The 16,996-nt window shown below is 37.4% G+C and overlaps 1 protein-coding gene across 1 annotated transcript in view; it reads right to left on the reverse strand.

Annotated features, from left to right (window-relative positions):
- Positions 1-16,996, reverse strand: part of antxr1c (ANTXR cell adhesion molecule 1c) — a 37,861-nt gene that overhangs the window by 13,283 nt on the left and 7,582 nt on the right. The window contains exons 2-12 of the mRNA XM_052102964.1: positions 13,453-13,524; positions 12,969-13,040; positions 12,765-12,846; positions 12,626-12,662; positions 10,958-11,031; positions 10,687-10,755; positions 10,380-10,460; positions 7,740-7,800; positions 7,247-7,345; positions 5,577-5,646; positions 225-303 (exon numbers count right to left, since the gene is read on the reverse strand). Of these exons, the coding sequence (XP_051958924.1) occupies positions 225-303; positions 5,577-5,646; positions 7,247-7,345; positions 7,740-7,800; positions 10,380-10,460; positions 10,687-10,755; positions 10,958-11,031; positions 12,626-12,662; positions 12,765-12,846; positions 12,969-13,040; positions 13,453-13,524 (796 nt within the window). The remainder of the gene's footprint in view (positions 1-224; positions 304-5,576; positions 5,647-7,246; positions 7,346-7,739; positions 7,801-10,379; positions 10,461-10,686; positions 10,756-10,957; positions 11,032-12,625; positions 12,663-12,764; positions 12,847-12,968; positions 13,041-13,452; positions 13,525-16,996) is intronic.

A 16,996-nucleotide genomic window follows, 5' to 3' on the forward strand; every position in this document is an offset into this window, starting at 1 on the left:
CCATAACACTGTCACATGAATTGTACATAAAACTTGCCAATGATTTATAATGAACCGTAATGTAATTGTATAATAGCTATATTTAGTTATAGCAACAACAGTGATTTATATAATTAAAGCAATTAAAATGTGACCTTCAGCAACATTCACTTGCATGGCTGATGTCATGGATTTGTCTGGATGTGGTGATGTGTGTATTTGTGTGTGTTTGCAGTCAGACTTACACATTCTGTTGTGGTTATGTGCACAGAGCTGGTGATAAATGATAGCCCCTCATTCATGCTGACTTGCAGGTACACCACCCTGAAGTGCAAAAGACCAAACCTACATTTTAATACCTCTATTTGTCAATTTGAATGCCAGCAATGTATTTTGACATTACACAGCGAAGAGTGAAAAAACGTATCAAAGCTAAAAGATTTATAGAAAATGTGCCAAAAAAACAAAACCCCACAACATTTTTGTTAGACATGAGTTTTTAGCTCTTAAGTTTCATTTAAAAAACGTCCATAATTGGCACCCTTACAAAGCTTTGCAGGGTGCTGGTTAACTTTTGTTGTAGTCAGCTGTCTAGTGTCTCAAACATTTGATAAAAACAGCATTCCAAATTTTCAGCATTCCTCTCAAGTTTTGCATGTAAACAGACAGAGATCAGAGATGAAGCAGACGCCAAGTTTGCTATTTCAACAGATAAGCTCATTCTCCACTAATAAAGAGCATCTACTTAAGCTGAAGGTCACATTCCTCTGGGCAAATAAAGCAAAAAGAAAAACAAACAAACAAAACTGATGAACAGCCTGACTTTTGCCAGACAGTGATGACTAAAGGACACTCAAGCCAAGCTCAGGTAAACTGCATGTTTGTGTACATTTATGACTACCGGGGTTCCAACTCTTTTATGAACACCAGGTTCAAGGGCTTTTTAAAGCACATTTCATTTCACACCAAGCACCTATCAACATCACGTTCCAGCAAACACGGTATTAAAAAAGACCCCTTAGATAATAATCTGAATATAATATCTAATACGTGGACATAAATTTTTCTTTAAGCTCAAAATAAATATTATTGGCTACAATACATTCAGGCAAACAGTATTGGTCCATCTTTGACCAAAGGGAAGGGACTTTTAACAGGACTAGATTTAGCCAAGCCTAGTGCTTCATACAAGCCCTGTGTCATTTGAACAAATGAACTGCACAACCTTTTAGAAAAACATGTGTTATGCCTGTCCCTGCCCACGAGACAGCAGCAGGAGTTGACAACACACTTTTTCAGAGTCTGTGAAAATCCTGATCGTTGGACATTTTAACCCGTGAAGAAGAGTGTCAACTACGGTTGTAACTAAAGGTTATTTTTATTATCTACTAATCTAACGATTATTAGAATGATTAATTGACTATTTGGGCGGGGGCAGTGGTGGCTCAGTGGTTGAGGCTCAGGGTTACTGACCAGAAGGTCAGGGGTTCAAGCCCCAGCACCACCAAGATGCCACTGTTGGGCCCTTGAGCAAGGCACTTAACTCCAGGTTGCTCCGGGGGGATTGTCCCTGTAATAAGTGCACTGTAAGTCGCTTTGGATAAAAGCGTCTGCCAAATGCATAAATGTAAATGTAAATAATTTCAACAATTAATTAACACCTCTAACCAACAATTCTACCTCATGTTGTTTCAAGCCCATATCTATTTCTCCCTTATGTGGAACCCAAAAGGTGCTGGTAGACAGAATGTTAGTCTCAGTCACTATTCACTTTCATTCATCCTTTTTCCATACAATGAAAGTTAATGGTGACTGAGATTAACACTTTGCTTAACATCTCCTTTTGAGTTTGCAGAAACATGAAGTTGAGTAAATGATCACAGAATTTTCATTTATGGGTCAAATATCCCTTTAAGAGTTCAAGTCAATGTTCACCAGATTTGAATATTATGTATGATATATACATTGGAACATAGGTCTACTTATAATAAAATTGACTTAGTTTCAAGGCAGAGAAAATACCTGTATAGGTCAGAAGGAGATTGGAGATGTAATAGTTGTTTATCAGGATGATGAATTTGTTTGTTTTAAGCTATTGTCTTCACCCTGCAGCTGCGTAATCATTTTTGCATTATACATGAGGTAGTTTTGCTATGTCTGACTTTCTTGTTAAATGTGCTGTAGTAAAAGCAAGCAGATGTGATGACTCAACTGTCACGCACTTGCACTGAAGACAGCTTAGTTGATTATAAAATAGAAGCAAAAAGTTTTATCGCAACGCTCACTTGCAGTGACATAAACTTAAGTTCATTATGTGACAATGCACTTCCTTTGATCACTGCATGCTCACACTAAGCTCGATAAGTGTCCAATAAGCTGCTGGATGCTGCAAGAGAGAGAGAGAGAGAGAGAGAGAGAGAGAGATTGATGCAGTAGCACCGATTTAGTAGTGCTGATTCTGCACTTACAATAGAGAGACAAATTTATTGATTTTATTTGTACATATAAGTGGTTTCGTTTACAAGTTCTCTACTGTACATGTTAATATAGCTACATGTGTGCTGTAATTCCCCTCTTTATCTGGAACAGGTTGGAATGGTTGTGCTGGTAGGCAGCCCTAGTTTCAGCCCTAATTCAAGCACTTTCAAGGACCTAAGACTTTCCATTCCTTGAATTTATGTGCCTTAAATTCAAGGACTTTCAAGGACTTTCGAGGAGAGTGGGAACCCTGGACTACAAATCCATTTTTTGAACACCTTTTTTCACCTTCTTTTTTTTTCTGCCAAGTGGTTCATAAACAAATTCTTTATTTGCTAATACATTTAATACAACAATTTATGTAATAAAGGTTATATTAACTATGTATGTACTATGTATTAATTTACTATTTGTTCTATGTAGTATTCATTGCAAAAGATGCAAAGAAGGGAATTTATTCAGAATCAAGCAGCTCTGAGAAGTGTATTATACTGTAAGATGTATGACCGGAAAAATGCATCGGTTAACTTAAACAAGTTAGTACGGATTGCTTACTGTATATACCAACAGAAAAGCATAACAGAGTTCAAATGAACCTTTACAAGTGGACTCGTGTGGTTCCCTGGTGCAAACCTAATCTTTATCACCAACTAAACAAATTGAACTGAACAAACCCTAAGGACGCTGAACGAAAAAGTTCCAACTCTAAATTCGGATTGGATGAACTGCATTTGAAGCCATTGTGAAATGCTGATAAATGCACACCATTGACTGCACATTCTATAATTAATCCACTATATTAACAGCCTATAGACTTATGAACTATATTACTTGGTGAAAGAAGTTTTTCCAATTTAGCACTGTAACCCAGTGTTGAGGAAGATACTTTGAAACTGTAGCTTCCCAAGTTACAAGCTACTCATTACTTAAAGCAGTTAAACTACAGTCAGTCTTATCTTATACAAATGTAGTTAGCTATACTACAAGCTACTAAAAAAAAGGTAGCTAACATGTAATCTATTTAAAAAATGAAAAATATTTAATATATATGGTAATTGAATAATATTATTTAACAGAATTGAACAATGTCACCCGATAGTTATATACTGTATGTAATTAGGGAGACATACCTACCAAAAAAATATCATGGTTTACTATAGTGATCATACTTTAACCATGACATTTTTAGTAAAACCATTGTAACCACGAAATTAACTATGGTTACTATAGTCCTTTTCACCAAGATATTACTACAGTAAAACCAAGGTTACAATACGGATACTACAGTATTACTGTAGCAAACAGTAGTAATAGTTTCTGCCAAATATACATGGTTACTACAATATTACTGCAGTAAACCATGGTTAATTATTTAAGGGTTAAACAAATAGTGACAACATTAAATTGAAAAATGTATACTTAATATAGAGAACACCTTTTTATATAACTGATTAAAAATATAGTGATAAACAGCAGCAACAGAAGCTGCGTCAGTAACTGATGCTATGGGATCTCCTGCCAGGAGTATAGAATCACACCAATCTATTGCCATATGGTGGTTGACTCTCCGCCCCTTCTGCGTGCATTATTTCGGGCATATAACACGGAGCACAGCGCCACTTTGGCAGGATTTTTCTACTGAAGGGAGGAGCCATCTCAGTCCCTAAACAAGAAACAGGAGTGTGGCTAAAATACGCAGCATCTCATTCCCTTCTATCAGGAAAATGACACTAAGGGAATCATACACCAAAATGCTGTACTTCTGATACAAAAGAATGCATGAAAAAATTTAAAATTAACCCTCCTTTGCATTCAAAATCTGGGAAGAGAGGGAAGAAATGCCCAGGCTATAGAACCTGGCAAAGGTGTTTGGGGAAGTCCAGACTGCTGCTAGACCGATGTCCCCTTTCACACGGGAGGTTGCCTATGAAGCAAACAAAGAGCTGTTCTGACAGCCTTTATTGACTCTTGCGTCAATGTACATTTACATTTATTCATTTGGCAGACGCTGTTATCCAAATCGTCTTACAAAAGAGGAAAACATAAGCAAATCATCTTAAGGGGATAGTGGTACAAAAGCGCCATATTACAATGTTTCACTAGGATCACAATAGTATTCAAGACATACACAAGTGCAATTTTTTTTAGTGACTAGTTAAGTGCTCTTGGAAAAGATGGAGTGTGTGATAGAGATAGCCCTGCATCCAAACACTCTTGAATGTAGCATTTTGTGATGATATACCACTACTCTTTAGCTCACTACTGGAAAAGCTACATTTTGAGAAAAAAGCTGAGCTACAGTCACGCTACTGAAAAATGTAGTTAGTAGAGCCAATTCTTCTAGTTAACTACTCCCGAACATTGGTTTAGCCCACAGCATCTCAATACTTTTTATAGTCAGATATCAAAGAGTAAACTTTTTAGTTCCTTAGAACTTTTAATTCTTTAGCTCTTCAGAAAACCATACATCTACTGATGTTTTAAAGAACTCAAAACAAATCTGAAGAACCTATAATGTAACAAGTACTTTCTTTCCAAAGAATCATACAGCCAACTCAAGAACCCTACATTCAAATATATATATATATATATATATATATATATATATATATATATATATATATACAGATCTTGATAATAAATGGGTTCTGAACCTCATGTACATCAAAGAACCATTGAAGAAGCTTTATTTTTAATAGTGTTGAGTGCAATGCATAAATGTGTAATATGAAAGTGGGGGAGAAAATATGGAACTTCTAGGTTCTAGGGGAGTAAATGGACAAAAGGAAATAGAGAATGAGAAACAAAGACAAACAGATTGTGTGGGTTGAATGAACACAATAATGTGAAGGACTCTGAGGAAGCATCAGTTTTAATGGCTCCTAAGAGCCTCTCACAAGATCAGGCTCTTTTGATCAGAAAGCCATAACACAAAGAGGGTCATGAACTCCGATAACTCAGAAATAATTATGTTCCGAAAAACACTGGCCCAAGAGGATGACCTCACAACTAAAACAACAAGTTGACCAGGAAGTGGAATGTGACCTCTGACAGGGATCTTAAACATGGCCTATTGTTTGACAGACCTGTCCGTCAGCCTTCATGACAAAGACACTTACTTTCCAACTTCATCTATAACAGGCGCAGGGCACAGCAAGAAAGTGTCTTCAACACTTGCAGGCTTCTCATCTGTAAATGAAAAAAAAAAAAGTGTGAAAGTTGAGTAAACCAAATAAAATAAGATCCCTTTACTATAAATGCAGTAAAAGGGTGACTCTCACGACACCTGTGACAAGGTCACATTTCACCCAAAAGAACAAGAAAAAAACAATCATATTTTGCACAAAGAAATGTTGTCTACAATTAGAAACTTTCACATTTTTTACATTGTGATGTTATTTTCACAACAATTAAGCAAATGTTACACCCCAATTCTCATTACTGTTATTCATATGGTATTGTCTTTCAATTTTTTTTGAAGATGATTCTAATTAATGACTGAAGTTCAGGCATGCATCTCTATGTTGCACAAGCTGATAAGTTTTAGAACTTGTTATCTGTTAGCTAAGCAGCCAATTGGCTTGCATGGTGTAAGCTGACTGGTCCTTTGATGTGTATCAACTTGTGTTTCTCTCTGTCTAACATTTAGATAGCTCCGTTTTGCAGACAAACCAGTTTTACTGCAACGCACTGCAAGAGTTTTGCTCAGGTGGTTGCTGGGGCTTTTTTCTTCTATCAGCTTGCACGGTAAGGTCTGCTTTTGGCCATGACACATAGAAGTGTGACTTTAACAAGGTCAGTCTTGGCCAAATCTGGTCTGGCACACATCGCAATCTTTGATCATTCATTTAATAAATCCACACACTAGTCACTAGTTAACCTTTTCGCACGAGTTTCTCCTGTACTGACGGATATCCCAGTGTGAGTTCTTTAATGTGCACTGTAATTAAAATAAATCTTTCCTTACACTTCACATCAGATGCACTGGAGGACAGATATATCACAGAGGGTGCACTGAAGGTCAGATTATACAGTATATTATCAAACATATAATGTGGTTTTTAGATATTTACAACGATTGATTTTGATAAGATACGATCGCGAATGCACTTGCCAGCTATGCGCGCCACCATATTCTCGTTGCAATGCAATGTGGGAATCTGAGATTGTATCGTCATAGAAGCATATGAATGGAGCATAGACAGTTCTAAAAACTTAGCCCTTTCACTCTTCAACTGACATAACTAAACAGTAATACAGTCATTGTATTTTTCTGCATTACTGTTTTTTTTATTAAAATCAATTAGTTTTTAATAAATTAAAAGGCAGTACAAAAAATAATACCATGATCCATGAATACTTATACATTTATATTCATATTTTTTTCATGTTACAATAATGAGATGCAAAAAATATTAATGGTCACAGTAATAGATTTTTTTTTATTTTCTTTTTTATGTTCAATGTGAAAGTGTGACACTTGTGATATTCAGTCAAAAGCTTTTATTGAAAAAAAAAAAAAACGGCTTTAATCAACCTAAGCATGTTTGCAGTCCTTAAGTGGCCTCAAAGCCTGGCCAGGCTGGTCTGGTTTGCTGGATTTAGAGGGGTTTTGGGCCCAAGTCAGCTACTCAGGCTGGGATACTAGCTAAACAGTGTAAACCAGCCAAAACCAGCAAACGAGCTTAGGTTAGTTTACGTTGATTTTTCATCAGCAGGGTAATAATAATTATAAGAAAGTTCTCTGGCTCTTTGTGGGAATATCTTAGGAAAAAAAAAAAACACTTACTGAGAGTAACTGTGTCATTGATTTTGAAGCTGCACAGGACCTGGTCTATGTTTCTGGCATGCCGAAAACCATTTCCTCTCACCACCACTTGAAATGACTCTGAAACACAGATTTCCAGTTCCTGCTCAAAAATAGTGATATATTCCCACAAAATTCATCTCATTACATAATTTCCCTGCAAAGAAGTTTCTTCTCTGTATTTTGCTCAATGTCTTCCTGTTGAAATAAGCAGAACTCAAGTAATGCATGGCAATAAAAAGCCACCATGATATAATTGTCTTCTTGGGGAAATGTGTCAGAGAGAACTTCATGTTTAACACTGGAATTTCCCCCATGATGGGGAATTACTAGAATACACTATTAAGATTTCTGAAAATTACATAAATCTTAAGTTAAAAAAGACGTGTCTATTATTGAGAATCCATATTCCCAACATTTCCAGAATAATGACCACACTTATTAGCATTATTTATTGATTTCTTTTTATTCATACCTCCTGCACATACGCTGGATGGTTCCGCTGCCAGGATCTCTATACAAGATTTTTTGATGATCTAAAAAAAAATAAAAATAAATGTCAATGTTGTCATGTCCAACCCAGTTGGGCCACTCAAACAAACAGATTAAAATTATTTTTGGTGCCACTACTAACACAGCAATTACACACTCTATATTTTAAAGCTACAGTATGCAAGTACACCAACAATCCATCTTCCAAACCATGTTTTTGCCTTACCCTGATTCACTATGGTAAGCCTCATAATGATTTATGTTTTTTTAAGGATTTGGTGGAAAACTGCATACTTCTGTCATTCGTCCATGAGTGTTTACGCTATGTCCATAAATAAATAAAATAAGGTCCAGCTACTAAAGCTCATGTATATGTGCGGTTATAGGTGTGGTTGTAGTTTGAAGCTGAAAGCTTGTAGCCACAACAAATGAGCGACATTGACCATGGGTCATTCAAAAAGTCCACTCTCTGGGGCATCATCCATTTTTAAAGTAAAGAAACCGAGAACCGAGAAGAGTATGCAAGCAAAAAGGGAAAGCGATAGAGCCCGTAATAAAATACGACACGACATCAGACTGGCTTTTCAGGTGGCAACAACTCTGAGATCTTATAGGATTGGAGATTCCCAGAGATGGAGTTTTTCTTGCTGGACAGGGTAAGCTATTTTTTTGGACCAATAGTTAGCCAGGTAGCTCTCTTAGCACAGTAGTTCGTTAGATAGCGTTAGCCACCCTAATGGGGCATTTTATAATGGATTGTGATACTGCAGTGCTTTCAATTTAATGTTCAAAGAAGGATGGACAATGGAATTTCTTTTTTACTTTTATGCTGGTAACAATGCCAATCTCTAAAACCAATTACTACCTTGGTCTATTTGCCTTCTAGCTAAGTTATAATAGTTCCACCGTTTGATTTTATCTGATATGACTAGCAATATTTATGTCTGATGTCATCGTTGCCTAGCTTTTGTAAAGCTATTTATTTCAAAACAACAGTGGAAGATATGCTACTTACCTGCTCATAAGACTTGTTCTTCGGATTTCTGTCTTTTTCTTCCTTTATTTATTTATTGAGGGGAGGGGGCGAGTTTTGTTGTCATTAATGCCATTCGCACTGATAAGATAATCACCTGTAACCATGGTTACACCGGTTCTCCTCAATCCATTATATTCATCCGCACAGAAGAGCAGAGTCGAAGCCCAACTCACGTAACTACCAAAACAATGTTCCTCTGCAGGTCACTTGCAGTTTTATGCTTCAACCACTTGAGAGCAAAAAGTTACATAGTGTAGCTTTAAAAGGGTCATGAAATGCTATTTTCTTTATAGTTTTATTATCTTCCCTGAGATTCAATTATAAAGTTATTAACACAATTTAGTAATATAAGATAATTCTGCTCTCTGTCTTAAACGCTCGGTTTTGGCATTAGCGCCCCTTAAAACTTCCATGTAAATGCCCATTGTTTTGATTGGTTAACAGCGTGCAGCCCCTTGAAATCAGAATTTTTTAAACTCAATCGGAAGAGAATGAACCAGCTCAAGAACATTATAAAACTACATTTTATAATTAGATTAACACATTGCATCCAAATATATTCAACTGTTCATCTCAAGCACAACTGTTATCAATGATGCTGTCTACCATGGAAGCATCCATTGCTGTGCGTCGCATTGCGCCAACAGAAAACAGAGGTCACGTTCCATTTTGCACCGCACGAGCTGGTGCTATTATCGCTAACAACACAAATAAATGCTTTAGAAAGCGATGCACCCGGTGTAGACACTGTCAAAATATTGCAAAATATTTTAAGTGGCGGTTCTTTCCATACGCACCTGTATGCCGAACAGGTTTTTCCTGATCCATTGAAACGAGCAGGGAGTGCAAGTTCTGTACCGTGCAGCTTCCCGTGTCTCTCGTGCGCAGCTAACTTTGCTATGGTCAAGATAATAGAGGTTTGAAATTCAGATTTCATTTAAGTATACATCAGTGATGCGATGACTTAACGTGTACATAATATTGTATTTTCTCTGTGAATTATGACAATTTCAGGTGAAGAGTGTCATGTGCATTCTCATCAACTACTTTAAATTTATTCCATATTGAATAAATATAAAATGGTATTTAGTGAGAGCTGTACAGTAATTGCATTTGGTGCAAGTAGCACAAGCAAAAGCCTCCTTATGGACGGTGTGTCCAACATATTAGCACGTGTAGATATAAAGACGTGCACGTGCAATTTCATATATTGCACAAGCAAATTATCACCCGTTATTTGAGATCTTAGTAAATCTGGGCCGAAGTGTTTTAACTGTCCCCTCCTTCAAAAACAGTTCCTTTACAAAGCTTGAATCGTATTATGACTGGTATGATATGAGCCGAACATACAATCCACTCTACAATCCACAAATACACTGAAGATACATCCACATCCAGTTTCCAGTATCATTCCATCATGTTTTCATACACCAACAACTAAACAAAGAGCAGATTGGCAAAGAACGCTTCCATGCGTCATCTGTCTATCTGTCTGTCTGTCTGTCTGCACACATAAATACTGTATATATTAAAAATACATTTCTAATTAATGTTCCACAAAGACGCGAGGAAAAAGCTTTACTTTACCGAGTCAATCATTCCTCTTAGTGCCTGGAATCCTCCCAAGACTGGAAACACATGCTTACTGGTGTCTGCTATGGTAGCCAGCTAAAGCAGAACAAACACATAATTATTTACTGAGGGTCTAAGCTTCTTTTACTGATTTGAACTGTTTTGCACATATGAAGTACTTGGCTTATATAGATTTACATTCATTAGTAAGCACACACTTGAAAATTTAGGGAGGGCCTCCAACACTGTTAGAATGAAGTACTTATCAATGCTTTAAAATGAGTTGATTGTACACGTCAACACAATATCATTGTCATCTCACCTGTGTTTCGTTGAAGTCCTTAACTCCAACACAATACACGATTGCACCCAATCCTCTAGCTTTGGCTGCCTGTATAAATATTAATCAAAAAGTTATTAAAATATAATTGTACTTTCCTCCAAACTGTTCTATGGGCTGTCATAGACTTCACTTCCAAAAATAATAAGTGTTTCACCACTTTGATGCTTGGCCTCTAAACACTAATTGCCCTCACACTTATTCTTTAGATTCAATAAGTGGTTGTAGACTGAATGGTGGACAAGTCATTTACCTCCTGTTGAGCTGCTATCAACTGATGTTCTTGTAGCTCGCCATCTGTCAATGCAATTATGACACTTGCTGTTCCTACAAAGTGTACAAAAAATGTCATGTGATGATAACAAATGGTAATATACTACATGGCCAAAAGTATGTGGACACCAGACATATACTGTATGCACCTGTTGAACATTTAATTTCAAAACCATTGGCATTAATAGGGAGTTGGTCCTCACTATCATTTTCCACTCTTCTGGGTAGGTTTGACGAGGAGGAGGGCATGGCCGGGCCATGAGGGTGCACGGCCGGTGCCGAGTCAGCTGATCAGAGGTAGAGCAAAATAAAGAGGATCCGGAGATGCCAGTTCGAGAGAGAGGCTGTGTGTGTGTGTGTGCCTTATGTTTTATGTTGTTTTAAGTAGAGTTTGGCATTAAAGTTTACGTTGACTGTTCAGCCGATTCCTGCCTCCTCCTTGCCCACCTTTACCCTGTTACATTAGTGACGAAACCTGGGAAGGAGGAGGGTTGTGCTGTCGCAGAATCCTCACCGCTGCCATCCACCAGAGGAGCAGCCGTGGCCATCTGTTTAGGGATGGAGGGGTCGCTGCCGGCCGCCGAGTCGCAGGAACTGCTGCTGTCTGCCGAGAAGAGGAGGAGCCTTTTCGTCCGCCAGGGGTCAGAGGGCACACTCCCGTCCGTCAGGGGAGGAGCAAGCTGTTGTCCGCCAGAGGGTGGAGGAGTAGTTGAGGACCAGACGACAGACCGGCGAGCAAGTTTTTCTCTCTCTCTCCTCTCTCTTTCTGTGTGTCTCCCGCTCACCCTTTCCCTCTCCCCTCTCCTCGTCTCTCCCCCAGGAGGCGGGGTGGACCACCGGCTGGCAGAACAGCCGGAAGGACAGCCTGTGGCTGCCACAGATGGCCTGAATTGGGCGGGGGAGGAGTGTGAAGGGCCTGGCCGGGTTGTGAGGGTGCACGGCTGGCGTTGAGTCAACTGATCAGTAGGAGAGTGAAATAAAGGGGAGCCGGAGATGCCAGCACAAGACACAGAGAGAGAGAGAGAGAGAGAGAGAGAGAGAGAGAGAGAGAGAGAGAGAGAGAGAGAGAGAGAGACATGCGGCCGCTGTGTGTGTGTGTGTGTGTGTGTGTGTGTGTATCTCATGTTTTATGTTGTTTTAAGTAGAGTTCGGCATTAAAGTTTACATTGACCGTTCAGCCGGTTCCCGGCTCCTCCTTGCCCACCTTTGCCCTGGTACAGAAGGCTTTTCACTAGATGTTGGGACATGGCTGTAGGCATTTTTTCCTATTCAGACACAAAAGCAACAGTGTGCGATCAGGAACTAATGTTGGCTGTTGTGGCCTGACTTGCAGTCTGCTTTCAAATTCCAACCTCCCAAAGGTTTTCAATGGGTCTGGGCTTTGTGCAGGGAAGTTCTTATACCACACTCGGTAATTCATTGTACTGTTGGAACCTGAGTTCTTATGCCTTGCTCTACTGAAAATGTCTGTCTTATGAGATTTTTTGGAAGTATGCATCATTTAATGCACCTGTTAGTAATGGGTGTAGGAACAGCAAAACCAAAGCTAAAGTTAATTAGAAGGGGATGTCCACATATTCTGTCCATATAGTGTAACTGTAATGCTCCATTTAATGGCAACATAGGGTGTTCTTGATGTTAAGCCTACCTAAGCCTAAGTTTTCCTGGTGTATTTGTTCATTTGCCTGTAAATGAAGATGGATAATATAGTTAAAAGTCAAGTAAAACACATTAAAACAGCTCATTAAAAATATCTGAGTAATACACAGCTTTTAACATTTTTCTACCTTTTCTAGACCAAGGTGCATAAATGTATCTCCACCTGGGGCCTCTCGGTATAGAATGTTAAGGCCTTTCTTTATATTCTCCCTTTACAAAATGAACAGAAAGAAATTAAGAATGACAATAAATAATATCAACTCTATTCTGAATATTCCCAACTAGAAAAATAATTTAGAAGAGTTTAGAAGAATTGTGCAGTCTTATTTCACCTGTTTTCAGTGAGCCTCATGATTGTGTTTCCTCTGGTTGAGAAAACAATGAAGGACATTCGCAGCATAGGGCTGTGAGAGAATGAAAAACAGATAAGATACATTTACAATTTAACGTAATCGCAAATTGGATTTGTATGACGATGTGTAACTTACATCAGAAAACTTACGGATAACATTGGATAACATCAACAAAAACATGACATTTACTTGACTTGTACCCTGTTTAAAAAAGACAAGCATACTGTCTGTTGTGTTTTGATGCAAGTATGCCATTGTCTCTTCTAGGCTTCTTAACTAGCTTAACCAGCAAGCCTCAATTGGTCAACCAGCTTCACCAGAAAACCATGCTGGCTGACCAGCATTTTTTGATCCACCAGCTAGATCCACATTAGGCCAACACAGTCATAACCAGCATAAAAATTTATGTTGGTCTTTTCAGCAGGGACAGTGTGTTCTTATTCTCACTGGGAATGTTTTGTACCTGATGAATTTATGAGCCAAAAGTTCAACAAAAGAGTAGATCTCCTGCCAATGGTGTTTGACACTTCCTGACCTGGGGAGAAAGAGATGAAATAATCAATAAACAGGATGTTCCCGCTTTTACCCTCAAACAGATCAGTAAAACCGAGAAGTTGTCAATTTAATTATCGGTGCTCTCAACTAATTCTGGAAAGGATGAAGCGGTCTCTTAACAAAGGAATCTAATTTTGTCCCTTTCTGGTATTCCCCTTAGGCACAGCTGTAAACGCTGTAAGACACTGGTGATTTCCTTTCCTTTGCTCAGAGATGAGCTTTGGTCATTCTTTAGTGCTGGCTGACAAATGGGAAATGAGCTAATTGAGTGTACTGATCCGTGCTAAAATCAGCTTGATGAAACATGCAACAGAAATACTGTAGGTCTGTGTTTTAAAGCTCTTAATCTGAGAGCTAGACATAACATTAACTAATGCTCTTGATCAATGACATTCATTCCCATAGAAACCAGCCAATCAACAAACAGAATTTCACATTGATTCCATACAGGCATCCGATTTTAGGTAGCCTCCTATCCAACACTAATTTTAAGAAAGGAAACGCCAGTGAATACATTTGGTTACTAGTTCCATATTTATTTATGCAATACAAATTACTAATGTATGTAAATAATCTATACTATGCTTTCCTCGTCTCATTGAAATCCCAATGCTTTCTTTCTTCCCTGGTACACAGTTAAGTTATTTTCCTATTAAATTCATGGTTAGGGTATAGGTAAGGGGTTACACTTTATGGTTAGGTTTAGGTTTGGTTTAGGGGTTTAACTTGAAAAAAAAAAAATCTAATAACATTGTTAGTTGATTCATTTGTTAAAAATGGGAAGTGAGCTAATTGAGTCTACTCATCATCAAGATGAAATCAGACATCAGAAGACTACACAGGACAGTTCGGACTGCTGAGAGGATCATTGGTTGATCCCTGGCCTCCCTTCAACAACTGTACACTTCCAGAGTGAGGAAAAGGGCTGGAAAAATCACCCTGGACCCCACTCACCCAGCCCACTACCTTTTTGAACAGTTGCCTTCTGGCAGGCGCTACAGAGCACTGAGCACCAGAACCGTCAGGCACAAGAACAGTTTTTTCCCCTCAGGCTTTCAATCTCATGAACAGTTAAAATTGCCCCATTGAGCAATAATTAATGTGCAATACACAACTTAGTCTATTTGTATTTATCCAACATACCACATCTCTTCTGCCATTACATTCCCTTGCTTTATTATGTTACAGATTGTATTTATATATTGTATATACTTTTTTATTCTTATTGTATAGTTTGTGCACTGGAAGCTCCTATCTCCAAGACAGATTCCTTGTATGTGGAAGCATACTTGGCAATAAAGCTGGAAAGCTTATTTTTCTATGTGGGAATACTGTAAAACTCATTTGTTTTTGCCAACTAAGATTTCTTATGATTTCATAATCTCGTACTAAATTATCACTACTTGTCATAAGATCAAGTTGGACATCTCCAAAGGAAAAAAATAACTTTTTAACAACTTACTGGTTCTTTGTATATGTGTAAGATGCACAGGTTCAGTAGTGCAGTTGTCAGTTTGTAAGCTTTGGAATCTGGGTTTAAACCCTGACCTTACATATTTTTGAAAAAATGTATTAAGCAAAATTGCCACTGAATTTGACACTTGATATTTTGATAATAATTCATTTTATGTCCCACAAAACACTGGCATATGAGTTTAAAACTACATGAAGGTAAATTAGTGATGAAATAAGTTTCAGTACAAGTACCGTTACTTCCTTTTCAGTGCTCACAGATATTGATTGTTAATTTCTTTTTTTTTATTGTCGCAAATGGTAAAACATCAAACATTTCACAGAGAAACATATAATAATAAACAATATGTACAGGCTGTCTATCAATAAGGATTGTTTTGCAAATGTACAGGGCAGGTTATTTTCATGAACAGAATCATCTCTGCATGTTAACATCTAGAAATGAAATTTATTTTTAATAGTTTTTTGTAATACTATCACTACAATAATTACAACAAATTACAATAAATGCCAAATTAATATATATTTTTTCAAATCAAAATAAATTAATTCATTAAAAATGTAAACAAATGAACATAATATTGTTTTACTTTAAACAATATTTTATCCAAAATATCACAGCACCTAAAATATATTGAAGTTATTTTAATTGTATTTATTTTTTTCAAATTAAATGCAGCACAACAGAGCATAATAGGTGTGAGATTGCTTAAATATAATTAAATCATTGATATATTTCTGTCACATTTTTTCAATTAAATTGAGCTTTTATTTTGGAGTTAAGCCCTTTTAGTTTCTGTGTGTTTTTCAAGGTAGTTTCTCACCTCTGGAAAAGCAGGTCTCTACGTGACCCAGTGTGATTATTAAACTGAAAAGGCTGTGGTTTAATTAAATAAATATTTAGTCTGTATGTGCTGTGCCCTTCAAAGTGAATGACTGGTCTGCACTCTGTCATCTACCACACACAGTGTTCATGACGCTCATGATGTTATACAAATTCACTTTAAAGTGTGCAGCAAATGCAGACTATATTATTTATTTAATAATAAAATATTTATTTTTTTATTAAATCGTAGCCTTAGTGGTTCAATTATTACACTAGGACATATTTTAATTTGTGTGTGTGATAAATGCTTATGCAATGACATTTTTATGTCAGAGAGTATCTATATTTGATATAGGAGCATTTTTACAAGTACAAGTACATGAGTGTAGTATTGGACATTCTTAGTTTTGGTACGTTTTTTTTAACCTGCAATAATTTTGCAACCTAATTATCAAAGAAAAGTGTTTTTAAAGATACATGGTTTTCAATGATACAAACATTTTTGGGGATCAAAAGTCTAGAGGGGTTGGGGTGGTGCACATGAATGAGCATAGTGCTACTGCCTCCAACTCTCTTTGTTTGACAATGCTTAAAAAATTCAATTAGACAGATTTGATTGTTTTTGGTAAAGTTATGGCAGTTAAGCCGAAGACTCAGTGTACTCCCTCTTGGAATGCTAGCTAAAGAGTGTTTTATCTTGATGGAGAGTGATGACTCCTCCCCAAACACTCTTTATGGAATAGTGTGAGAGAAAGATGTTTTTATAACACAGTTAACAACGGACGGTCCAGAATACAGCTGGCATGCTCTGAAACAGCAGAACAGAATCGAAGCAATAGAGAGGTGAATGTTGGGATGAATATGCAGGTCATGCTAAGGCCTTGCCACAGTTTTAACTTTAGATTTTCTAAACATCACAATACATACTGTTTTTGTTGGATGCAAGACTTTTTGAGGTAACAGCAATCATGGGATTGGTGCCTAGCTTGCAGCTTTCTCACCTGTGCAAACAGCGTTAGGAGAGGAAGCGGTCTATTCTCATGTGAGATCCTTGATGAAATATGTTGTGGTGGCCCTTTCTGATCTCATTTTAATGGGTTATCCTTTTATGGCCCAAAATGTCGTACAGCAAGATTTTAACTGGATAAAACAT

Source organism: Xyrauchen texanus, chromosome 33 (assembly GCF_025860055.1).
Source record: "Xyrauchen texanus isolate HMW12.3.18 chromosome 33, RBS_HiC_50CHRs, whole genome shotgun sequence".
Classification (NCBI taxonomy): domain Eukaryota; kingdom Metazoa; phylum Chordata; class Actinopteri; order Cypriniformes; family Catostomidae; genus Xyrauchen; species Xyrauchen texanus.